The 25,718-nt window shown below is 44.5% G+C and overlaps 1 protein-coding gene across 5 annotated transcripts in view; it reads left to right on the forward strand.

Moving 5' to 3' along the window:
• The window catches only part of Dlgap2 (DLG associated protein 2), a 715,977-nt gene that overhangs the window by 573,633 nt on the left and 116,626 nt on the right, over nucleotides 1-25,718 (forward strand). For all 5 annotated transcript variants that reach the window (XM_060381432.1, XM_060381433.1, XM_060381435.1 and 2 more), the window contains one exon: nucleotides 23,963-25,032. In XM_060381432.1, coding sequence (XP_060237415.1) covers nucleotides 23,963-25,032 — 1,070 coding nt within the window. The remainder of the gene's footprint in view (nucleotides 1-23,962; nucleotides 25,033-25,718) is intronic.

The raw sequence follows: 25,718 nt of genomic DNA on the forward strand, positions 1-25,718 counted from the left end.
GCAAATTGCAACATCTGAAAACGCAGCTTCCAATCCCATGTGTATTTTTATTTCTGGAATAGTCTCTATGACTAGGGGTTTGCTTCATGTACAAGTCATCATCAGGCTACAGCAATATGAGTGCTTAAATCTAAACCCAAATTTGTACAAAGTATTTGTTCTCCGGGTGGAAACAGATGGGCCTCCCCTGAGAGCGAGGGCATGCTTGATGATACACACTGGCTGTGCTTGGGGAGAAGGGCTTCCAGTCCTAAGCAGATGTCTCTGCAGGAGGATTAGCCTCCAAATCCTTGACTGCTGAGAAACTTTGTAGTTGGTGGGAAAGTAAAGCAGCAGGCGCTCTGCTGTGGATTTGAGAGTCTGGGGGATTACACCAGCTTTGATGTCTCTGTGATTCCATGAAAGAGGTGTCAAGGGTGAGAAGACCCCACGTGCTTATGAGCACCCTAGATCACCCTGGCACCCTGGCCAGCACGCTCCATCCCAGGCAAGCCTGAGAATATAACAAGGGACTGTCTGCTACCCACCCCAAGAGGCTGCAGAATGGAAGTCCAGGGATTTGTCCAATGTCATTAATGGGTGAGTGATGATTCCAGGCCTGAGCTAAGAGAGACTGTCTTCTCGTGCCCATCCCTCTGTAGTGTCCTCCTTATAAAAAAACAACACTCATGTATTTGACACATGGTATTGAATGAGGCATCATATAGTTAATTTTTAAAAAATGTGCTTGGAAAAAACACAGCACCAACATGCCTGCAATACATGTATTTTCATGCTAAATCAATTTGACATGTGTCTCTGAGCTGACAAACATCTCATATAAATCTCTCAATGTTTCATCTGAGGTCAGTAGTTAATTTAGCTTAAAACCTTTTTCATATAATGGAATCACTTGCATTTTCACTATAATCATGAAACCAAAAATTCTGGTTAAAATTTTCCTTAGTAAGAAATCTGTTTCCTTGGAAATGAGAACTTGCAGTTTATGATAAATAATATTCTATGTGAACAAATGTGAACCCCAAAACCTAGTTAGGAACTGAAAAAAGCAATACTAAGTTTTATTAAAGTATAACAAAAAAACATGCTTATGTGACATAAGATGAGCACGAGTTAGCCAGCTGTAGTAGTAAGCACTAGTTAGCCATTTAACTAGCCAGCTTTTATAGTCCCTGTGATCACAGTTGTCAGAATCGGGGAAAAGGCAGAAGTCTGAGGTCCCCTCAGCCTAGACCAGTCCTGTCTCCCAGGAGAAGTAGTGGATTTGATAGCATCTTCAACAAATGGTGCTGGTCTAATTGGATGTCTACATGTAGAAAAATGCAAATAGATCCATACTTATCACCCTGCACAAAACTAAAGTCCAAGTGGATCAAAGACCTCAATATAAAACCAGACACACTAAACCTGTTAGAAGAAAAAGTAGCAAAGAGCCTTGAACTCATTGGCACAGGAGACAACTTCCTGAACAGAACACCAACAGCACAGGCTCTAAGATTAACAATCAATAAATGGGACCTCATGAAACTGAAATGCTTCTGTAAAGCAAAGGACACTGTCATCAGAACAAAATGACAACCTATGGATTGGGAAAGGATCTTCACCAACCCTGTATCTGACAGAGGGCTAATATCCAGAATATATAAAGAACTCAAGAAGTTAAACAGCAACAAATCAAGTAACCCAATTAAAAAATGGGGTACAGAACTAAACAGAGAATTCTCAGTAGAGGAATATTGAATGGAAGAGAAATACTTAAAGAAATGCTCAATATTCTTAGTCACCAGGGAAATGCAAATCAAAACCACCCTGAGTTTTCACCTTACACTAATCAGAATGGCTAAGATCAAGAACTCAAGTGACAACACATCCTGGAGAGAATGTGGAGAAAGGGGAACCCTCCTCCATTGCTGGTGGGAATGTAAACTTGCACAACCACTTTGGAAATCAGTCTGGCGCTTTCTCAGAAAATTAGAAATAGTGCTACCTCAAGATCCAGCTATATCACTCCTAGGCATATATCCAAAATATGCTCAAGTACACAACAAGGACATTTGCCCAACCATGTTCATAGCAGCTTTAATCTTAATAGCTAGAATCTGGAAACAGCACAGATGTCCCTCAGTTGAGGAATGGATACAGAAATTGTGGTGCATTTACACAATGGAATACTACTCAACAATTAAAAATAGGAAAATCATGAAATTTGCAGGCAAATGGTGGTAATTAAAAAAGATCATCCTGAGTGAGGTATCCCAGAAACAGAAAGCCACACATGGTATATACTCACTTATAAGTGGATATTAGACATATAATATCTATAAGATAATCATACTAAAATCTGTACCCCTAAAGAAGCTAAGCAAGAAGGAGGACCCTGGGTAAGAGGATCAATCCTCATTCAGAAAGGCAAATGGGATAGACAATGGAAGAGGGAGAAAACAGGAGCAGGACAAGAGCCTACCACAGAGGGCCTCTGAAAGACTCTACCCAACAGGGTATTAAAGCAAATGTTGAGACTCATAGCCAAACTTTAGGCAAAGTTCAGGGAATCTTAGGAAAAAGGGGGAGATGAAAGACCTTGGAGGGTTCTGGAGCTCCACAAGGAGAGCAACAGAACCAAAACAAAAAACAAAAAACAAAACAAAACAAAAAAACAAAAAACAAACAACAACAACAAAACTGGGCCCAGGGGTCTTTTCTGAGATTGATATTCCAATCAAGGACCATTCATGGTAATAATGTAGAGCCCCTACACAGATGTAGCCCATGGCAGCTTAGTCTCCAAGTGGTGCCCTAGTAAGGGGAACAGGGTCTCTCTCAGACATGAACTCAGTGGCTGGCTCTTTGATCACCTCCCCCTGAGGCGGGGGCAGCCTTACCAGGCCACATAGGAAGACAGTGCATCCAGTCCTGATGAGACCTGATAAGCTAAGGTCAGATGGAAGGGGAGAAGGACCTCCCATATCAGTGGACTGGGAAGGGGCATCGGAGGAGAAGAGGGAGTGATGGGCAGGATTGGGAGGGGATAAAGGAGGGGTCTATAGCAGGGATACAAAGCGAATAAATTATAATAAATAAATAAAATTTTAAAAAGCAGAGGGAGGGTGGTATTGGGAGGGAGGAGGGAGGGGCCTACAGGTGTGGGATACAAAGTGAATGAACGGTAATTAATAAAAAGAAGTAAAAATATTACAAAAATAATTTAAAAAGAAAGAAAGAAAAAAAAAAAAAACTAGGTAAAATTTCTGGACCTAAAGAGTAATGCAACCGAAGTGTGAAATCTCATATAAAGGCAAATTCATCAAATCAACAGCAGATTTCTCAGCAGAAATTCTAAAAGCCAGGAAAGCATAGGATGATTTTCTTTAAGATCTAAAATATATAACTGCCAACCTAGATTACCATATCCAGTAAAGCTAGTTTCCAAGCAAAAGGGAAAATAGAGACATTCTATCATAAACACAAGCTAAAGAAACCCATAACTACTGTGCTAGCACTGCAGAAAATATTTAAAGGAATGCTGCAAAGAAAACAGAAACAAGATGAGAACATATAAAGGATTGCTAATTCTTTCTAGAAAACTAGAGAAACAAATGGGTATTAGGAAACAAATCCTACAAAACGAGAGGAGTGTGTGTGTGAGCATGTAAGTGTGCATGTTTGTGTTTGCAAGCAGAAGCCAGAAGTATACATCAGGTATCTTTCTGCCTTCCTCTATCACTCTCCCCCTCTTTTGTGAGACACGACCTCTCACTGAACCTGGAGCTCATGGTTTCAGCTAGACTGGCTGGCTAAAAACCCCTATGATCCTCTGGTCTCAGAACCTAACACCTATGCTGGGGTTGCAAGTTCTAGCTTTTAGGCAGAACTAGGGACCCAAACTCTTGTCCTCAGTCCTACACAAAAAGCACTTTATCCACTTAGCCACCTTTTGGCCCATTCCTTTTAGTAATAACCCGAGATACCAATGATCCCAGTTTTCTAATGAAGAGATACAGACTAGCAGCCTGTACTATAAAACAAGACCCAACTGTTTGCTTCCTGCAAGAAGTACACCGCACTTGCAGGCCATGGGATTTCCTCTAAAATATCCTATTCTAGGACATGTATCAAATACAAGAAAAGTTCAAACAACTTTTTATATTTCATCAGATCATAATATAATAAAATAAAACAAAAATAAGCATCAAAGAAGCTACAGAAAATACATAATTACAGGGAAATCAAACATGCTTGGTGATCATTGGCTCATTGAAAAGATTAGAAGGAAATTTTAATTAGATGAAAATAAAAACAACATACCAAAGCCTGTGAGAGACAGTGAGGTTCTCCTTCATGGAAGTTTGTAAATGTCCCTCTTGCAAACATATGGCCTGTGTTGAAAGATGAGAGGCCTTAAATAACTTAATGTTCCTCAAGGCCTTAGAGTAGCAAGAACAAGACAAACACATACGCGGTGAATAGCAAGTAAACAATAGAAACCAGCTGAAATTAATGAAATGGAAATTAATAGAAAAATACAAAGGACAAAGGAAAGATTGGTTCCTTGAAGCGATACAATTGACTTATCGTTAGCAAAACTAAGCAACAGAAAGAGAAGGCACAAATTAATAAAAATAAAAGGGAGAAAAAATATAGGTAAAACTTGGGCTCAGGGGATCACTGGGGGAATGTTTTGAAAGCTTCCATTCTAATAATACGAAAATTTGAGAAGAAGTAGATAAATGTCTGGGCATATATGAGCTGCCACAATTAAAACAATGATATGGGAAACCTAAACTTACCAGTAAATGAGTGACAAGATCAGACACTAACACGTTTCCCAGCAAAGCAAGGACAAAAACCACACAGTCATCTCCATTGATTCTGAAAATTCCTTTGACAGAATTCAACATCCATTCAATGATAAACACCCTGAAATATCAGAATAGAGAAAACTGTATTTCATACGCCTGTAATATGCCTTATACCGATGAGGAAACCTGAAAGCAGAAGTGAAGGAATTTCTCACACTGTTTTCACTCTTATTCAGTGTAGTACTTGAAATACTAGCCACAGTGATGTGGCAAGAAAAATAGAATGAGAGTAGGAATGGAAGGATTAAACTTACCCTTTTTTGCAGATGAGGTGGTTGTATGCATAAAAGATCTGGAAGACTTCTTCAGAATATCTTACATCTGGTATTTAAAAAAAAAACCTTCAGCAAAATAAAATGAGAAACATAAAACACTTCTTTCAGTGTACCAACAACAAATTTAATCAGGAAAACAATTCCTTTCATAACAGTTCCTCAAAGACAGCCCAAAATTTTTAATAAAAAATAATTAATTCTAAAATTTCTGAGGAATTTATAAGAGACTGAATAGCCCCAACAATCATAAGGAGAAAGGGCAATGGTAGGGCCGGTACACTACCCAACTTCAAATTATATCACAGAACCAAAGACAAAAGCAGCCTGATGCTGCACATAAAATATACATAAACAATAAAATAAAATCAAAGACTTAAAAAGAAACCAACACATAGTGAGGAAGGGGCTGGGAGGAGATGAGGGAGGGGGCCACAATCATGATATAAAGTAAATACATTATAAAAAATTAAACATTAAAAAAAGAAACCCACACATATATAGTTATCTGGCTTTTTGACCAAGGCACTAAAAGCAAGTGACCCTGGGAAAACAGAGCCACGTGTAGAAGACTGGGACTACAGCCCTGCCTTTCCTTCTGTCATAAATCAACTCAGGGGGCATCAGAGACCTCCATGTAAACCCTGAAGCTTTGAAGCTATTACAAGAAACACTTCAAAAGACAGACAAACACTTTCTGAGTTGAACTGCAGTTCCTTAAGGTAAATTAACAGAACAACAAGTGAGGTCACATCCAACAAAAGCCTTTGACAGCACGGGACACAGTGAGACCCAACCTGAACACTGTCAACTGTTCGTGTAAAAGATTAATGCCTAAAGAACCCAAAAACTTAAATACAAAAAGGAATGAAAGGCCAATCATGATCAGAAGAAGAAACAAAAATGGTCGATCAATATATGAAGAAATATGCAACACCTTCAGCTTCAAGGAATGGCAGGTCGAAGTGACATTAAGATTTCATCTCACCTGTTACAGTGCTTTCACCAAGAAAACAAATCCTCCTGAGGCAGTCAGGGGAGAGGACCCCTTGTATACCACTGCTGGGACTATTAATGAGTGCAGACACTTTGGAAGTCAATATAGGTGTCTGTCACAAAACTAAAGCTAAAACTGCAGTATGACCCAGCCGAACCAGTTCTGGCTGTGCGCCCAAAGAAACCAAAAGACAGACAGTAGTGACCTCTGCACACCCTACATACCCACTGACTGTGGTACTAGACATCGTGCCCACTATGTGTACGAACACACAGCCAGCAAGTGCAGCAATGTAGTGGTCACGCTAAGGCCCAAGAGATTCTACCTATAGATGCTTCTGGTCACCCACAGGGCATCAAGGGTTATGGTGTCTGTGCTGGTTCTCAGATGTTTGTGGGCACCAGGTGAGTGATGGGGGAAAGTATGCAACAGCAGCCAAAGGTCAAGTGCGTAGGGTAACATGATGAGAATGTAAAACATTGTCTGGAAGTTGGGGAATGACCTCACGAAGGAGGAGCAAGGAGGCAGGTGTGGTTTTTCTCTGATGATGAACACCTGACCATGGTAGGGATTGGGTGGCCACGGTGTCTTACTTGATAGCAAAAGAGACTCAGGCAAGAGTAACCACCAAGGCTTTCTGGGAAGAGTATAGAGGTGAGACACTGCAGTCAGCACAAGCTTGTGCACGTGTATATATTGGAATGTGCACACAGTACACACAGACATGCAGGCACACGCAGGAGCACACACATGCATGTATGTGTGAGTATGCATGGGCTCATACAGCTACTTACATACACAAATCCCTGAATGTTTGCATGTGCATTTACACATGTATGCACATCCACACATATAAACATGCATGCACAGAGGCGCACAGACATACACACTAACTTCTTGTCCCCTGGTCTTACTGATATTCTTTTTTTTTTTTCAATGCAGTTTATTCAGGAACCTTGAACAATCCTTGGACCCCGGGGAAAGCCAGCCCACAGCTTAAATAGCCTCTGGGTAGCCAACCCAGGCGGGCCACGTGTGCAATGCAGATAGGTCCACATACATGGAAGCAAGCCAGATCCTCAGCCTTAGCCAAATGCGGAGTTGTTTGTGACAGAGAGCACTCACCATCGGGAAGGTGGAAGGCGGAAACCAGCTCCATCTTTAAGGCATAGCATTCCGCAGCTCTCTACAGTTCCCCCTTTTTGTTTTAGACGCATCAGGCAAGAGTAGAGGTCTGATCTCTGATATTAGAAATAAATTGGGACTTTGTACTGATGTTCATTTAGGTGTCATCCACCCAAAGAGCATCAGACCCGTCTGATACCTTTTTCTCAGAGGCGGGACCTGGGGCATCAACCCGCATGCAACCAGACATGCTTTTCTCTGGGTCGAAAGCGGCTGACCCTGAGTGCAGTGCTTAGCCTCACATCCTGAGCGTAACATTTTAGGTTTTTATGGTATCCAACCATGCTTGGGGAGAATGTCCTGCTTCAGTGGCTGTAAAGGCCTGAATGATCATGGCTGCATCACACTGTTGTGAGACTCTAATCTTGCATATATACCACAGGCAAACCAAGGAGACCAACACCAGAAGGCCTGCTAACGCTCCCATGCCCGCCCATTCCTTCAGATGATTCATGGCTGCAGCAATCCATGATGATAATCCTGTGGCTAGTCCTGCGTCCACTCTGGTAGAATTTACTGTGACAATGGCCACTCTCAGCTGCTCCATCGTAGTATCGAATACCCAGTGCTATAATGGGCTTTGCATTGATCCCATCTTTAGCATTCAACAAAAGCCTGGACATGTTAAAAGATTAAACTTAAAGAAGGCAAGAAGGCACGAAACTGTCATGTGTCAGATCCCATCTTCTCATCTAACTGATCCTCATACTCGAGGTATCCAAGTGATTTTTTAAAACGTGGGGAAAAAAAGGACCAGAAGTCTCCTCTAACAGTGCTTTTCCCAACTTCAGCAAGGAACTGTGTGGCCTGGGCAGGAGCAGTCAGTCACAGATCTTAGCATGAGGGGAGGCAACGAGGGCAGAAGCCAGTGTGGCCACAGGACATCTGTAGAGTTTCTCACAAGACAGGAGTCAAGACAGGTGGGTCTGTTAGGCCGCATAGAGATGAGGGCCTCATAGTGGCTGCAGAAGTAAAAAAAACTCCCTTCTGTAAGGATAACAAAGATAGAAAGAGCATGCGTTTCACTGAAGGGAAGAAGTTATAGCTGTTCTTTCATCCTCTGCCTACTGGTCTGAGGGAGTGTCCCTGCTGAGCACTGGGCATTGATGGCCATCAGGCTCCTGCCTTTTTTGTATAAAATTTCTCTGTGAGTCTGAAGCCTGCAGTCACTAGTTGGTGAACGGTGTATTACTCTGGTTTCAAAAAATAAGATAACACAAAATATGAAAGAATTTTCTACTCTTTCACACAGCCAGCCAAACCCACTGCACGGGGAAACGAAGCTTTCTTCATGCACTTCTGAGCCAACATTCTTTGAAGGAGAGCCACACACAGCTGGCCAGTCTTTCTCCTACAAAGGACACTGTGAAGCATCATGGTCCCATTTGCCACCGTGGGCCCACATTTGGGTCTGATCTTGGGTGGGCTGTCTGTGCCTTCCATCCAGCTAGCAGTGAGCAGGACACTGCTAGTGTGGAGTTCCAAAGTCCAAGCACTTGCTGGACCCAGAGCAAAGCCAGAAGAAAGGCCAGAATTGTATGGAATTTGACAGCCTCTGTGCACTGTTGCATGGCACCTTTTTTAGTTTGAGTTTCTATTGCTATCACAAGACACCATGACCAAAAAGCAAATTGGAGAGGAAAGGGTTTATTTGGCTTATACTTTCCTATCATTGTTCATCATCAAAGGAAGTCAGGACAGGAACCCAAACAGAGCAGGAACCTGGAGGCAGGAGCTGAAGCAGAGGCCATGGAGGGTGCTGCTTACTGGCTTGCTTCTCATGGCTCACCTAGCCTGCTTTCTTACAGAACCCAAGACCACCAGCCCAGAGATGGCCCCAGCCACAATGGGCTGGGCCCTGCCCCATCAATCACTCATTAAGAAAATGTCTTATAGCCCAATCCTCAGGTGGCATTTTCTCAATTGAGGTTCCTTCCTTTCAGATAACTCTGGCTTGTGTCAAGTTACCTAAAAATATCCAGCACAGACTTGAGATGACAGAAATACTTTTTGCACCATCCCACCCAGCCACCATCAGCCATATGTGATCTTGGTAGAAGCTACATAGCCCAAATACCTGAGGAACTGACTCCTCTACATTCACCTTTGAAAAACCTCATAGCGGCTCTTTTCCGATCAGATGCCTGCCCAATACAATAGCAAAAGACCCCTCCCAGAGGACATAGGTATACTCCCAGAATGTGCAGTTTTGAAACTCAGAAGGTGTGTGTGTGTGTGTGTGATTGTTCCCACTTCTGCAGAGGAGACTGACCAGGACTTGCAGGTAGGCTTAGAAACAAGGCCAGAGGTTGACATCCTGTTGCTCATTGGATTGGGAGATTGTTTTAAAAACAGGACCCAGCATTTGCAAAGTGTCTTTGGAGATGAAAGAAATGCAGATGCTGGTTAGGGAGTCACTGACTGCTCCAGGCAACTGGAAGGGACACTTACCCATCTTGAGTAGCAGCACAGTAACTGGATTTCAGTGAAGGCAGCTTCGTAGACCAGCCTTGCAGTTTTGTCTATAGGAAGAGTCATTTAGGCTGGCAGCCTGGCTGATGATGCAGTCTGGTGTATCTCAGGCAGCCCCAGTCGAGACCAGCTGAGGGGTATGTCTGTCAGCTTTATGCAGCGTGACGTCCTGCATTAGGCAGCTTGCCTGTACCATTTAGTCTTCCATCAGGCACAAAATCAAGTTTGCTGATGTGTAGCTCTCACTGGAACGGCTGGTGTTCCCAAATTGCATTCTGGTCAGAAAGGTCTGTGGATTACACCCTTCTTAGCCAAGACACAATGTGTTAGCTCCTAGGATTTTCTGTGGTTTTGTCTTCACTGCCTGTTCTCTGGCCACAGCAGACCAAGTATGCTTATATTATATGAAGAGGAAAATCAAATATATGTTTATATAGTGTCTGTGGGAAGTGTAGAGAGTAGAGCTGGAGTTTATATCCCAGCAACATGGTGGGGCTTTCAGCCTATTTCATATAAAGAAATAAAAGGTCACGTGACTCATCATATCCATCAGCTGATAAAGGGCCAAGCTGTGGTTTGGACCCAGGCCTCCTGGCTCCATTGCTGTTTGCAGTGGAACTGAGCTCAGATTATACAGACTTTGATGCTCCCTGCCATCTGCTGTGGTTGTTATGTTATTGAATCTTTGATACTTGTTTTTGTTAGTTCCTGATAATTGTCATAATGATACATAAACTTATAGTCATTCTGATAATCAAATCAGACCAATCCTAGGGATTTCTGTTCTAATTATATTAAGCTACTAGAAATAATTTTAATTAATTAGTGTTTCAGTCCTACATTGTAGTGTGACTATTCCTGGGGTGATAGGAGCAAATGTTTTCTCACCCCCCGTAGGGCATCAACAGACCAAATACACAGTTTCACAAAGGTTCAAATTGGTAAACCAATGAGTTTATTGGGGTTTCTAGCACATATATTCATCAAAGGCAGCTACATGCCTAAAAAAGTTCACCCCTTGATTGGCCTGTTCTTTGATCACCTCCCCCTGAGGGGGGAGCAGCCTTACCAGGCCACAGAGGAAGACAATGCAATCACTCCTGATGAGACCTGTCAGCCTAGGAACAGAAGGAAAAAAAAGAAACCCTCCCCTACCAGTGGATTTGGGGAGGGGCATGCATGGAAAAGGGGGAGGAAGGAAAGGATTGGGAGGGGAGGAGGGAGAGAACTAGAGGGGGGATACAAAGTAAATAAAGTGTAATTAAAAATTAAAAAAAAGAAAAAGATATTTAAATTCAAAAATTGCCACTTGAAAAAAAAAAGTTCACCCCTTCCTGTGTGAATCATGAAAGCTTCATCCTGGCAGTTCTCTGCATGATATACTGACAGTTTAACAGGTCAGAGAGTCTTCTTTCCCTAGCAGTACTTACTGCTTATTTAGCCTTGAGGAAGGAGCAGCCTTATGAAATTAGTATGTTTCAGGAACTTCCTGAGACTTGTGAGTTGTTTATATCCTGAGTCTTTTCAATATAATTTTTTGTTACCTCTTTGAAATTCCAGATATGCATACAATGTATTTTAATCATTTTCACTCTCTACTGCTGCCCCTAATTCCTCCAGAATCCATCCCCACTTCAACTTAATATCTTATTTTTTTTTTTTTTACTATAATGCACTCATTCCTGTTTATGCCACGTATCTATAAATGTGTGTGAAGTATCTACTGGAACATGATGGACTTACCAGAGGCCACAACCCTAAAAAATTGACTGTTCCCTCCAGCAGACATCAACCATCAAGCTCCTCAGCTAGGGGCTGGAGCTCATGGGCCCTCCTCCCTCCACGCTGGGATGTTGATTGGCCTGATATTGTATATATCTTGTGTGGGAAATCACATTTGGTTTATGGTGTCTAGAAGATTCTGGTTTTCCCAGGACCTCCAAACTTCTAACTTACAGTCTTCTACCTTCTATTCTGTGCTATTCCCTGAGCTTTGGTGGGGAGGTAAATGTGATACAGATATTACAGTTATGTCTGGGCACTCCACGGACACTTACTCTCTTCAGTTTGACCAGCTGTGAATTTCTGAGTTAGCCACAATCCTCTGCACAAAGAAGCTTATCTAAGGTCTGACAGGTGTACTAGTACTTGAGATAGTATTTAGAGGACAGTTTGATACTGTATCCATTTAGAATAATAATAATAAGTTCTTATCTGAAGCCTATGAGCTCCCCAGCCATGGATTCTTGGACAAGTTTATAGTACCAAACATGTTTTCTCCTGTGTGACAGGCCTTAAATCCAATAAAAGAATGGTTGGTCACCCCACAGCATTTGTGCCATTATACCCATGAGCATATCTTGCCATGGTGGTCATTACTGTAGCTTGCAGGGTTCACAGCTGAGTAAGACTGTTGTGACCTCTGCCTTCCAGCACCATATATAACCTTCATACAGCTTCTGGTGTCATGAAGGCTAGTCAGGAGGGAAGAGGCTTCCCTGTCAGAAACTGCTTAATTTATTCATGTCCTGTGAATCAGTAGGATATGGGTCTCCAGAATACCTCCTACCAACAATTTAGAGGGAGGTGTCTCTTACTTGCAGTGGGCTTTTTATTTGTCAATCTATGGCTTTTAGGAGGAGTATGATCCTCTGTCCAGGGTAACTCCAGTTATAAAATAAAAGGTCCCCATATGGTTTTAAAACATTCTTAATGTTAGTTAGCCCTTCTTCCACCCCCGCCTCTGTCTTACCTCACATCCTCCTCCATCAAGGATGGAATGTTTCAATTCGGAGGACATTGCAACACAACAATGCATGTGCATACACATGTATGTACATACACCTGAAAACCAAGCATAACGATCAGGCCTGTTTACATAGAAATCATTTCGAAGTATGAGGGCAGGAACTCTGTTCTAATCCACACAGTGGCTCAAGTTTTTCTTTCCAGCCAAACATCAGCATTTGTCTTAATAAGGTTAGTTTACCTGATTTTCGGAGCAGCCATGCAGGCCTGAGACAAGGAGCCTGGAATCACAGCTGGGGCCTCTGAGAAGACGAGTGGAAGACTCCTTTCCATCCAGCATGCGATCTCTCCTCCAACAAGAGCTGTTGCTTTGGAAGCCACATGGGTACCTTGTGTCCAAAGGAAGGACCCCAGGCCACTCAGCTTCCTCATTACCCTGGACCTGTTCCTATGCTCTTCCACCATTCACTATACCTCCTCCAGGTGTAGGGTCAAGTGTGCTGGACCCTAAAAGTAAAGGCTCAGTATGGCCTGGGCTTCTGCACACAGCTTGCTGCCTGGAAGAAGCCAATGCTCTCATCCAGAGAAGGTAGTAGAGGCAGCATGTCCCAGGTCTTGAAGAAGCCTAGCATGGCCTCTCCATGTCCCTGCAGTGAGGACAACCTCCCTGGCCATTCTGGGGCCAGATGTATCGTGTGTTTGGCCACCACACTTGGTGAACATAATTTATAATCATGAATGAAATGTCTTAGCCAGATCTGAACATTGGTGGTATGACTAGTGACCATGAGAGGAGTCATCCTCCATGGCCAGGCAGGATGAGTGAGGACTAGGATGAGTAAGAAGGGACCTCCATGATGGCTGCTCCCAGAAAGGGCTTTTGAAGTATGAAGAGGGAGGTGGCAGTATGAGAACTGTGTGACAGACAGAGAAAGGCCCACCCCAGATGTTGGTACCCTAGTCCCTCCACCTGCAAACGTGTCGGACCACATGCGGGGGGAAGGGTCAAGTGCAGCAGGAAGCCAGGTCACAAAAGTGCTGGATGTACAATAGTTGTTTTTTTTTTTTTTCCATAGCTGTCACAGTGTGTCATCAGGAGGCATTTTGAAGTCCAGGAAGTGTGTGACATTTCTTAGAGAACCAGTGAGTTTGAGGGGCTTGCTTAATGGAGTCCGGGTGACTCAGGCTCCCGGCTAGCTGTCCACCTCACACATACTTTACAACCACTGGAGACCTCATGAAAATGGAACCTCAGGTGAGGGTCTGCTGCCACAGCCCCACTCTGTGAAGGAACACAGTAGGCTTGTTCCTGTGAGGGTCTATGTAACTAACCACAGCTCCTCTGATTCTGAGATTAACAGCCATGTTGTATCCAGAAGACAAGCGTCTGCCACAGGAAAGACAGAAACCAGAAGAGAGAGCAAAGTTGTTTTCCATCCACCACTGCTCTTACCAGATCCTACCACCATTCCTGCCTAAGTACAGGAAGACCTCTGCTTTAATTTCTGTGACTGAGTGTGGTTACTGGGTGAAACTGAGTGGCTGTCTCACCCTATCCCTGTTCCCACAGAGCATGGGACTGTGCAGCCTGCCTGTCACAGATCCGACCATCTGCCACTCTGACAAGTCTCTGCAGTGGGCATCTTTGCAGCCTTGACAGGACCATGAAACTCTGTGCTTATGTGAATTTTCCATGTTCTTTGCCTACTTTCCTAATTCATTCATTGCAGTTTTTCTTCTCAATTTGTCGGCCATTTTTGGGAAAGTTGGCATTTTGTGGGTAATTTAAGAAGAGGACTGTTCCACTGGTTTATCATTTGGCCTCCATTTTAACCTCATGCCCCCTGGAAAGGTGTTTTTTAATGTAGTCAGATTTATTGGTCTTTCATGGAGCTCTGAGGATCTGAGTCATGGTTAGTCCCTCACCCCTCAACAGTGTTAAAAAGGGGTTCACGGTTTGTATCTATTGCTGTGGAGCTTCTCTTTCACATGGTACCTTTGGAAGTCTGAAGAACAAACTTACCTCAGGACAGGGGTTGAGGATTCAAGCCTGTGATGTAGTGTAGCTTAATCACTTTCTATTCTGCTTGGGTTGAGGTGGGGTATTGAGCTACACTTCTGTTATAGCTGATAGAATCTCGAGAATGTTGTTTTTCCAAACATGGTTGGTTATCTTCTAGCAGTGGTCATAATCACTGTCGTCCACTTTTAGCAAAGGCTGCAATGTGCTGGGGTGACACAGGCCACCACCCTCACACAGAGGAAGGACCTGCTGCCTTCGCTATGCAGAAGCATGATGGGATCACTTGGAGATTGTCAACTTGACACAACACTGAAGTACCTAGGAAGAGAATCTCAGAGGGGATCATGTAGATCAAGTTAGACTGTGACCTTGTCTGAGGGGGGTTGTCTTTATTAATTAACATGAGGCCCACTGTGAGTGTCACCATCCCCTAGCCAAGGGGTCCTGGACTGTAAAGGCTGGAGAGTTAAGCACAAGTAAATATGTGCTCATTAATTCTTCTCTGCCCTTTACTGTGGATGTGATTTGACCAGCTATGTTGAGTTCCAGCCTCAACTTCCATGTTCCAGTAAACTATGACCTGAATTATGAGCTGAAAAAAAAATTATCCCAACACTTAGTTTTTGTCAGGGTATTTTATAGCAGCAGCAGAAATGAAACCAGAACTCATGATTTCTCCCAAGACTTTAGGAATTCCCAAACAAAACCACAAGTGTGTATTGAAAATAGCATACATCTTACAAACTGCACTCCAAGGGTAATGCTGATGTGGTCCTTAACTCAGTCTCTACTGGTACAATTTGTCTGAGCCTCATTCCGTGAAACAAAGTGTCCCAAGCTATCTGTGTGGCTTCTGGCCATTGGCCTCTTTGTGTGTTGCTTTCTCTGTCCACACCACAGGTTTATGCTGTTGACCAGGGTTCAGCTGTTAGGTTTTTGTTGTTGTTGTTGTTGTTGTTGTTGTTTTAACAGCAGTGACCCATTTCTTCTATTTAGCCACATGTCACTCACTCACTCAGCTATTACAAACAACGTGCAACTCAGCGCCACTGACACTTGCTTGGTCCCTAGAAGCTTCAGTGCCCAATCTCAGGTGGAAAGTAGGAAAACTGGCCTGAAAGTAGAGGAAGAATGGCAGATGTCACTGAGCCTTGAGTCTGAGCCTGGGATTTTTAAATGTTTTCAGAAACATGCAGCAGACTGTGTGTAGTAAGCATAACTTTCCTGGGCATTTTCTGAACACTACTGATGTTTCAGACATGGGAAGCATCGCCTCCCAAGAAGAGGGGCTCACTGACAACATGGCTACACTCCTGCTTACCTTCTCCCATGTGCCTGAGCACTCATGCATCCTGGGGCTCGGCAGAAGCACTGCTTTACGCCTGTGTCACCTCATCTGCAGGGCATATGCCCAGACACCTGCCCGGTTTCCTCCCAAAGTCCTTTTGCCACATCTAGGCCAGGTGTAAGCATATTCAGACAGAGAACTGTGAGCCCAGAACACTGGTAGCTCACAGCCTGGGTCTATAGTGTGGGAAACAGGAATGAGTTCCCATGTGAGCCCAGTGACATGAACACTACATGGGTTAGGGAGAAAGTAAAAGATATCATGCATTCTAAATTCCTACCTGCAGATATCAGAAAGATGGGTTTGCTATTATTTGTCAGCACAGCAAAGCTAACTACAACCAGGATCCTTTGGAACAGAGGAGCAGTCTGGGCCATCCAGGTGACCAAGGCCTGAGCAAGGGTCCTGCCCGTGCTGTTTTCCTCTCAGCCCTCAGCCAGCAGCTTTGCCATTCTGCCTGCAGTGGCCTTGTACCATGTGCAAACATTCTGTTATTAAACTCATTGTAACGTGTATGTATGAACCTGACTCTTCCCAGGATCGGTGGATTCTGAGGTCCCAAGATGATAGTGTAGCTGCGATTGGCCTACAGCGAGGCTATGAAAATGGGGTGGTTGATTTGTATCTGAAAACTCTTAGGCGTTGTCCTCCATTGCAAGGTACACTCTCCAGGTGGGACCTGGAGGCTAAGACTGCGCCATCTGTGGTGGTGTGAGCATTTAAAAGCAACAGATGTGAAAATTTGTGCTCTTGGAGCAGATGCTGTAAGTTCCAGTATAAAAACCATAGCAATCAAAAGAAAACACTAGCCAGAAACTGGAATATGCCTGTCTGTCTGTCTCTGATAATCTTCAGTGACAGCTTCTGTTTTTGTTCTATTGTTTTCCTAGGACAAATTAGTGAAAAGGCTCCAGTCTAAAGTATATCCTTTATTCCTATAGTTTTATAATTTATTGGAGAGGTTGAAATTTAGGCACATACTTGTAGTTTATATCATCTTCATGTCTATAAAATGACCTTCATTTTGTTTACTAATATTTTAAAAAAAACCCACTTTATTTCCATGAATTCCTGTGTGTGTACATGTGTGTGTACGTGTGTGTTATATGTACATTTGTGTGAGTAAGTGCACATGTGGCTATGCGTGAATATGTATGTGTACATGAATTTGTACATATGTTTGAGTACATGTGTACATGTGCAAGCCAGAGACCCATGCCAAACCTCTTCCTGGCCCACTGTCTGTGTTATTTTGGAGACAAGGTCTCTCGTTGAATCTGGAGCTCAGCCATTAGCTGGCCTTGCTGATCACTGAGCACTAGAGATCTGCCTGTCTCTAGTGCTCCCCGACTGTAGTGATTTGTCCTTGTTATATGGGTACTAGGGACCTGAATTTAGGTCCTCGACTCCCTAAGCCAAGGTCAGACCCTATTTCCATAAGCACCTTAAACAGTAGCAGCAGTGTTGAGAATCCATCTCCCCCCATTGTAATATTCTCTAAAAGGACCCCTTTTTTATTTGGAAACTGTATTTTTTTCTGACCACATCTGTGGCCTTAGTATGGCTTTGTGTTTCTCTACCCCTACTGGCAATAGAAAGAAGAAGGCTGAAAGCTGCCTGGAACTCTTGCCCAAGTTTCTGGCACACAGTCCCACTCTCCTCCTCTTTTATATATATATAAAAGCTCTTCAATATTTTACTTTACTTTCCCATTAGCGTCTGCAACATCAGATTAAATCTTTGCAGTGACGGCAGGCAGTGTGTAAACAAGTAAGCAATGTGAAATTGGTTTCCTGATACTATAGAAACACTGTGTGCAAAGTGATTTGTTTCATTTAAGAGTGTTACTTTTTTCTTTTCTTTTCTTTTCTTTTCTTTTTTTTTTTACATAGAGTAACTGTAATTGCCTTGCCAAAGGGTATGAACACTTTACAACTTCTCAGATTTTTGCCTCATTTATTTCTTAGGTCACACTCATTTATAAATGCCCTCAAGTAACAAGAGAGCTGTGCTTTGCCACACAGTGACCTCACAGTGCACTTTAATTTTTAATGTATCTGTTTGACTCTAAGAAATATTTCAACCTCAATTTACAGCAGATTTTTTTTAATGGGTAGACTGGAAAGGATGTCTCATGGGAACACCTCTCTGATATCTACATTTGAAGGCTTTGGAGACTCTTCAAGACTTCTAACTCCCAAGCTGGCTCTTCCTAGAATGAAAATATAATTCACACTCAAACACTGAGGAGGCCCTTTTACGTGTGGTAGCCTGATCCTTTTCCCCCCCCCTCAGCAGGTGTAGTGCCTACGATGGTAGAGTGCGACAGGTGTGCCTCCCAACCTGTCACCCACCTAGGTTATTTTCAGAGGAGTCACTGGAATTCACAGGCCTGACTTACGCATTCCCAAATCAGGTGCCCTCTCCCTAGCAAGGTTCCACAAACCCCTGAAAGTTGCCCTCTGACCTCCACACACATGATATGTGCAGGCATTTTGCCTGTATGTATGGCTTGCATGGCATATGTGTACTGCCTGCAGAGTCTCCTCAGAGCTCTGTTACTGCTGGTAATCGAACCCAGGGCCTCTGGAAATAGCAGCCAATACTCTTAACCACTGAACCATCTCTCTAGTCATACTGTGGCCCATGTGCACCTGCACACATACAGACACACACACACAACAGCAACAACAATTAATAAAATAAAAATTTAAACAGTAACAATGAGAACTAAAATAAAATTAGTGCATGGGTAACACAGTAATGATGCTATTACCTCTCAGTCTAGTGAGAGAACATGTGGCTTCTAAAACAGCCCGGCATGTCTCTAAAGAGAAAGTCAGCACCACCCAGCTACTCCCAGGTTGAACAATGGTAATGTCCACACTGTTTTCACCAAAAATCATGTGCCTCTTTATGATGAAATTTAGGATTATTTTTGCTTTCTTAAATTTTATGTTTTTAAAAAAATAAGGAAGTCAGGATCACCACCTTGCGAATCGTATTTCCGATTTCTCTTCACTTGTGAAACAACATTCAATGGCAGCTGTTGTAGAAGCCCTCTTTTGCTGCTGGATTCTGGAGCATGAGTTTCAGGATCAACACATTGCTGTAATACCAAATAAAAGTTAAGAGAGAAAGCTGGTGGGTTTCAATTAGTAAGCCTCTGATTTGCATTAAAAGAAGCCAGACAGGAGAAATTGTTTACATAGCAAATATAATTGCTTATGTGACACCAAGGTTTCATTTCAGAGTAGATTTCTCAAGCACAAAAAGCAAACCCTGACCTTTGGCCTCCAGAATAATGGGACCAGGCTTTACAGCAAACAGTAATTGTCTTCTGTGCTTTGGAAGCCATTGTTTCTGGATGTTACAATGAGGAGCTGTTTAAAAGCTCTTTATTAAGCCCATAAATAAGATGTTGTTTGGTAATTAAGTGCGGGTACGTTGCAAATGTGCTCACTATTCCACTCCGTTGAAAACACCAATGCAATTAGAAGAAAGAGCTGAAAGGCAGGACACCTGTGCTCCCCGTATTCATACTTTGCTACTGGAGATGCCTGGACACAGATGTTCTTTTTGTATTGTGGTTTTGATGTATACGTAATCAGTCGAGACTTTCATTTCTAAAGATTCTTGTGCATCTTACGAACTATTGATGCTGCTGTTGAATCTGCTGATCGAAGAACCAAGAAGAATCACTGGTGTGTGTACACGTGTATGTGTGTACACAAGCACATGTGTATACTGTGTTTGTGGTACACAGTAGTACCAATGGTTAATGAAATCCTAAACAATTAGCTCGAGGCTGTGGAGGAATAGATAAGATGGATTTGGGTCCGTTTGGATTCTTTTAGGTCATTCATCACATTAGCCTTGAAGTGGCTTTCTGGACAGGGATGGTCCTTCTTAGAAGTCTGCACTGCTGTGGAATTCTCCTGCATTTTAACCTGAAGCAATACATTAATTATGCTGTGAATGGCATTTGCACATGCAAGGTGTTCTGGACCTAGGTGTGGCTGGCCAGGGCTGCACGGTCTTGGCAGCCCTAGGAGCTCCTCAGAGAAATGCTGTGAAGAGCAGTCCTGGCCTTATTGCTCTCAGCAGTTTCCATCTGAACATATGTATCCTTTGCTACTCCTTCTTTTTCACATCACCACTTTATTTTCCCACATTTTACTACCTTTTCTTTTCATTCCAGTTCAGACACCTCACTTGACACAGCTACATTAATCCCCTACAGGAGGTATCAGGCAATCTCGGTAGGAGATAGGAAGGTAATTTTAAAAGAATGACGGCCGCAATTTTTTATGTGCTTAGTGTGGTCTTGATGTTGTCTGAAACATGTGTTTAATTTGTTTATCTGTTGCTCACGTTAACCATGGAGGCAGGTGTGAGGATCATCTGTGCTTTAGTTGTATCAGAAGGACATTTCTGATCAAGCATGGGTACTGCACTCCTGGGAACCCTTCCCACAAGTAATCCCCATCGGATACAGGAAGGACCTCTCCTCTGTATTTTTAAATTTCAGGTTTTTAGGTTAAATTTTAGGTTTTTAAATTTTAGGTTGCACATGCGTGTGTGCATGGTGTGCTCAAGTGCATTTGTGGGTGTGTGGTACTCATGCATGTAGTGTGTGTGTGTGTGTGTGTGTGTGTGTGTGCTGTGTGTAAGCAGCTAGGGGCCAACACTGGGTGTTTTCTACCACTTTCTATCATTAGAAATGCAGTCATTCACTCAACCTGGTGGTCACTGATTACCTACACTGCCTGGACACTGATCTCAGAGGATCTGTTTGTCTCTGACGCCCTAGAAATGGGGTCACAGGCAAGTACAACCACATCCAGCATTTTGAGTGGGTGCAAAGGATCCAATCTCATGTCCTCATGCTCAAGCAACAAGTATTTTACCCATCCTGTCTTCCCAGATCTGAGGAAACATTTTCAGGGGGGCTGACAGGCTTCTTTGGGGCATATGGTGACTCGTCTTCTCTTAGGCGGTATGGGTGTAGCATGAGGTTCACACGGCTGCTTCCTGCACAGTTCCTCTGTCTGCACTGTGTTTCGTTCCTGAGCCTTCCAAGAGAGAGCCTGATCCTGAGGAGGTATGAGACAGTCATGAGCAGGTGCTTTGTGGTAAACTGAAGAAGGTTGGTGACGTTAGAGGAAGTTGAAAGTGGCAGAGAAGGGTTGATATGATGACGGTTATCTGCCACGGCGACCTCACGACCTTCCATTCCCATTGAAATCTCCGGGGAATGCTGGTTATTTGAGGAGCTTGTGGGAGGTCACCTTGCCTGGCCCTTTAGCACTGTGCCCTGGAGAGGTCAGGGAGAGGCCCTGTGGAGCCCATGGCACACATCCAGTGCACAGAGATGTTGGTGACATTTGTGGAACTGACAACAGGCTTTTAGAATGAGTAGCTCCACGCTCCCCAAGCCCTACTGTAATGGGCTCCCTTACGTTCTGTCTTCCATGTGCAGACGCGGGAGCGTGCTGCTGAATGACAACTCTAATTGCTGTTTTCTCCTAATAACAAGATGCTGTTATGAATAGCTAGAGATTAAGCAACTAAGATGATCCACTCACTCTGCGCTTGCTACCTCGTCTCCACAAAAAGAAACGCGCAGCTCCTAAGACTTTATTAGCTGTTGTGTAGACTCATAAAAACCTAAGAGTGTGTGTCCTTCCTGTGCTCGTCGGAGCCGCTGTCATCCGCAGCCCACCACTATCTCATTTGTTGATATTGTGGTGCTCGTGAGAGGCAATGAGAGACTCCACGCCTCCATGAGGAAACTTGGAGCCGCACGGTGAGAATGAGACTGTGCCGCAGACGTGTTGCATAATCAAATTTTATCACTTCAGCTAAATTTTTATCCCTCACACTGTTCTTTGATGCGGCCACATTCATAACACAGCTACTGGTCTGAAATAAGACATGTGAGCGGAGCAGTAATGGGCTTGCTTTTTAATGTGAAAAGAGATTGGAACTGTATTAAATGACAAGATAATGGAAAAAATAAAGCAAAAGATAAAAGGGCAATAACTTTTGTGGTGTGGTTAAAGCTGGATTTCGGAACATGGTCTCACAACTTATCTACTAACTGTTGGTTTCCTTTGAAATCTTCCTCTTAATTATAGTACGTGTGATGGTCTCTAATGGCTCCTGTCTGAGGCGTTAGTGCTGTGGCTGGACCCTAGCTAGAAGGAGGATGGTGCTTACAGGCACTTTATTCCAGCTATCCCAGTACCAAGGGCACACCTCAGGCCACCAGTCCAGGAAGCCCTCGTTGGAGCCCGCTTGTACTCCTAAGTTGACAACCACTTACGATGCAAAAGATAAGAAGGCCCCTTTGCAGCCCCACCAGGCTACAGTCACCCCCAGCTCTCCGGCTGTCTGCTGGGATTCTTCCGAGAACACTGATGTCTGCTCTGATGGTCTCCCCTCGCATCCTAGAGCCTTAGCCTTGACACTCAGGCCCCTTCCTTGTCCCTTGTTTCTGTGTCTGAGCTGCTCTTGACAGTTGCAGTAGAGCTGGCATAGGATGTTTTGTGCCTAGGCCTTAGAGTGGTTAGATGGCAACAGTTTCCCTAGGAACTTACCTTTTCCTCACAGCCATGAGGTGAGCTGCTGGGATGGACAGAGAGAACCACATCAGCCTTCATGTGGCTGGGGCTCTGCCTAACCTCCCCATGAACTCTAGGTGGGACGGACCAACCCAGGATTACCAGCTTTGTGGATATTGTGGAAGGAGAAGAGTCAGTGGAGCGTCAAGGGAAGACAAACCAGAGAAGCAAGGAGTGGGGAGGGTTAAATGACAGGCGATGAACCCAGGCCCAGTCTGAGACTTGATACTGTCAAGGTCCACCCCTGCTGAAGAAAGCCACTCCTCTTCCTGTGTACGGGTCAGCTTGTGGGGACATCCAGCAAAGAGCAGGTGACCTCAGCCATCATATCGAATCAGCTCAGAAAGGCTCCAGCCTGGGGAAGAGTGTGGGAAGAACCCATAGTGATGGTCTAGGAGGGGTAGGCAGCCCACAGTGACTAGAGCACTTGCTTCTCAGGCTCCTGAGCTCGAGCCAGAAAGAGCCTGAGATGGAGGTCAGTGGGGGAAATGGGCAGGAAGGAAGCCTCCCCCGGTGTTCCAGAGTAGTCAGTGGGTGGGGTGTGGGGGTGCCCTATGGTCCCCCACTATGTCACTCGTGGAGCAGAATTTGGGGGAAGAGCAGAGGCATGGTGCTCTCCTCGTTGGGCCTCTCTGTTTATGACCCTCAAAGGTAGAAAGTTGGAGATGAGAAAGTTGCCCCCACAGCTTACCTTTCTGGCAGCATGTGACATTAAACAATGATTTCATGATTAATTCATTAGTTCTAATACGTTGCTTCACCAGGCAATGTTGCAAATTAAACATCAGATGTTAGTTTTCAAGTGTTTAAAGCCAAACCAAAATGCTCCAGTGTAATTGATCTACAGCTAGGTTTCTCTCTGTGTGTATGTGATTGTGTTTTATGGGTACTCGTTCATATGTGGGCACCAGTACACGTGTGTATAAGGGTATGCACATATGTATGTACAAGTATGCAGTTGCCAAAGGACATCCCCAGAAAGGGTTCCTCAGGTGCCTTCCACCATTTTTTTGAGAAGTGTCTCTCATTGGAAATGCCCATCTCTGTCTCCCCAAAGCTGGGATTACGGGCACATGCCACCACGCCCTTCTTTTGATGTGGGTGCTAGGGTTTGAACACAGGTCTGTATGCTCTCAAGCACTTGACTGTTTTCTTCTCAACCCATTGTTTTTTCATATCTCATAGTCTGCCTGTTGAGACCACTGGTGTGTCTACCAGAAGTTAGATATGTGTTTCTGTGGACCCTCCTGTGCGGGAAACCAAAGTTCCTGCTTCTTAGCATCCCCACATCCTGAGGCGTCACCACGGTCTAAACATGTGACTCTTCACTCCGGGAACCAGCTACTGGGGAAACAGCTCCTGTGTCTCCACCATACCCCAGCGCTCCTAGGGTTTTTCCAGGCACTAAATCCCATTTCTCTTTTGTTGACAGACCAGCAATACTCATGGTCTCCAACGCAGCACTTCAATGAAGAGAGGTATTCGCCTGCACCCAGGAACATGAAAGGGTTAGCCGGAAGCCGGAACCAGCCTCAGCTATGTGCAGGTCATACGTGCGGCCTGTCACCCGCTGATGACTGCGAGCACCCCCATGATCACATGCACCATGGGCCAGACGTGCGGCAACCCTATCTCCTCAGCCCGGCTGAGAGCTGCCCGATGGACCACCACCGCTGCTCGCCCAGGAGCTCTGTCCACTCAGAGTGTATGATGATGCCAGTCATGCTGGGCGACCACGTGTCCAGCAGCACCTTCCCCCGGATGCACTACAGTTCACACTACGACACGAGGGATGACTGTGCCATGTCCCACACAAGTACCAAGGTAAATCGCATCCCCGCCAACCTTTTGGACCAGTTTGAGAAACAGCTGCCCCTGCACAGGGACGGGTTCCACACACTGCAGTATCAGAGGGCCTCGGCCACCACAGAGCAACGGAATGAGAGTCCAGGCAGGATCCGGCATCTGGTCCACTCCGTCCAGAAGCTTTTCACCAAGTCGCATTCTTTGGAGGGGTCATCCAAGAGTAACGTCAACGGGACCAAGAGTGACAGCCGGGTGGATGAGCACCACCACAGTCACCATTCCAAACACAGCAGAAGGAGTAAGAGCAAGGAGCGGAAGCCGGAGGGCAAGCACAAGTCTGGTATGAGCAGCTGGTGGAGTTCCGACGACAACCTGGACAGTGACAGCACATACCGGACACCCAGCGTGGCCAACCGCCACCACATGGACCACATCTCCCACTGCTACCCCGAGGCGCTGCAGAGCCCCTTTGGGGACCTCTCCCTAAAGACTTCCAAAAGCAACAGTGATGTTAAGTGCTCAGCTTGCGAAGGCCTGGCCCTGACGCCAGACACCAGGTACATGAAGCGTAGCTCCTGGTCCACGCTCACGGTGAGCCAGGCCAAGGAGGCCTACCGCAAGAGCTCCCTGAACCTGGACAAGCCCCTGGTTCACCCAGAGACCAAGCCTTCCCTGCGCCCGTGCCACTACCTCCAGGTAAGGCTCAGGCGACTGTGTCCTGGTGGGGAAAGTCGTGTCCATCACTGTCGTTTGTAATTGAGGGGAAAGGGGGATTGTAACCATGCATAGCATACAAAGTGAAGTTTGAAGGCACACGTGCTTTTTAGGATTCCAAAACAGGCCAGCGTGCTTGCTTTACATACCTCTGTGGTGTGGCTAGGACTCTCCAAGCCCACTGTCCTGAGAATCGTTTTTGCTGAGACATCATATTGTTTATCTTCATTTGTGCAGTATGATCATTTGGCACACATGCTCCAAGCATGATGATTTTCGGTGTCAGTCACCAGTATGGAAACTTTACAGATTTATTTTTCCTGTTCATTTGGAATTAGACGTTATTATAACCAATATTTACCCTGCTAAAATTTTGGTTGTTTTTTTTAGATTAATTTTTATTTTTTTAATATTAATCACAGGTTATTTACTTTGTATCCCAGCTGTAGCCCCCTCCCTAATTCCCTCCCAAATCCACCCTCTCTCCCTCATCTTCTCCCTGTCCCTTTCCAAGTCCACTGCTAGGCGAGGTCCTCCTTCCCTTCCATCTGACTCTAGCTTATCAGGTATCTTCAGGACTGGCTGCAAAGTGGCCTAGCAAGGCTGCACCTCCCTTGGGGGGTGGGGGGAAGTAAAGGAGCCAGTCATTGAGTTCATGTCAGAAATAG

This window comes from Meriones unguiculatus, chromosome 4, assembly GCF_030254825.1.
Source record: "Meriones unguiculatus strain TT.TT164.6M chromosome 4, Bangor_MerUng_6.1, whole genome shotgun sequence".
Lineage (NCBI taxonomy): Eukaryota > Metazoa > Chordata > Mammalia > Rodentia > Muridae > Meriones > Meriones unguiculatus.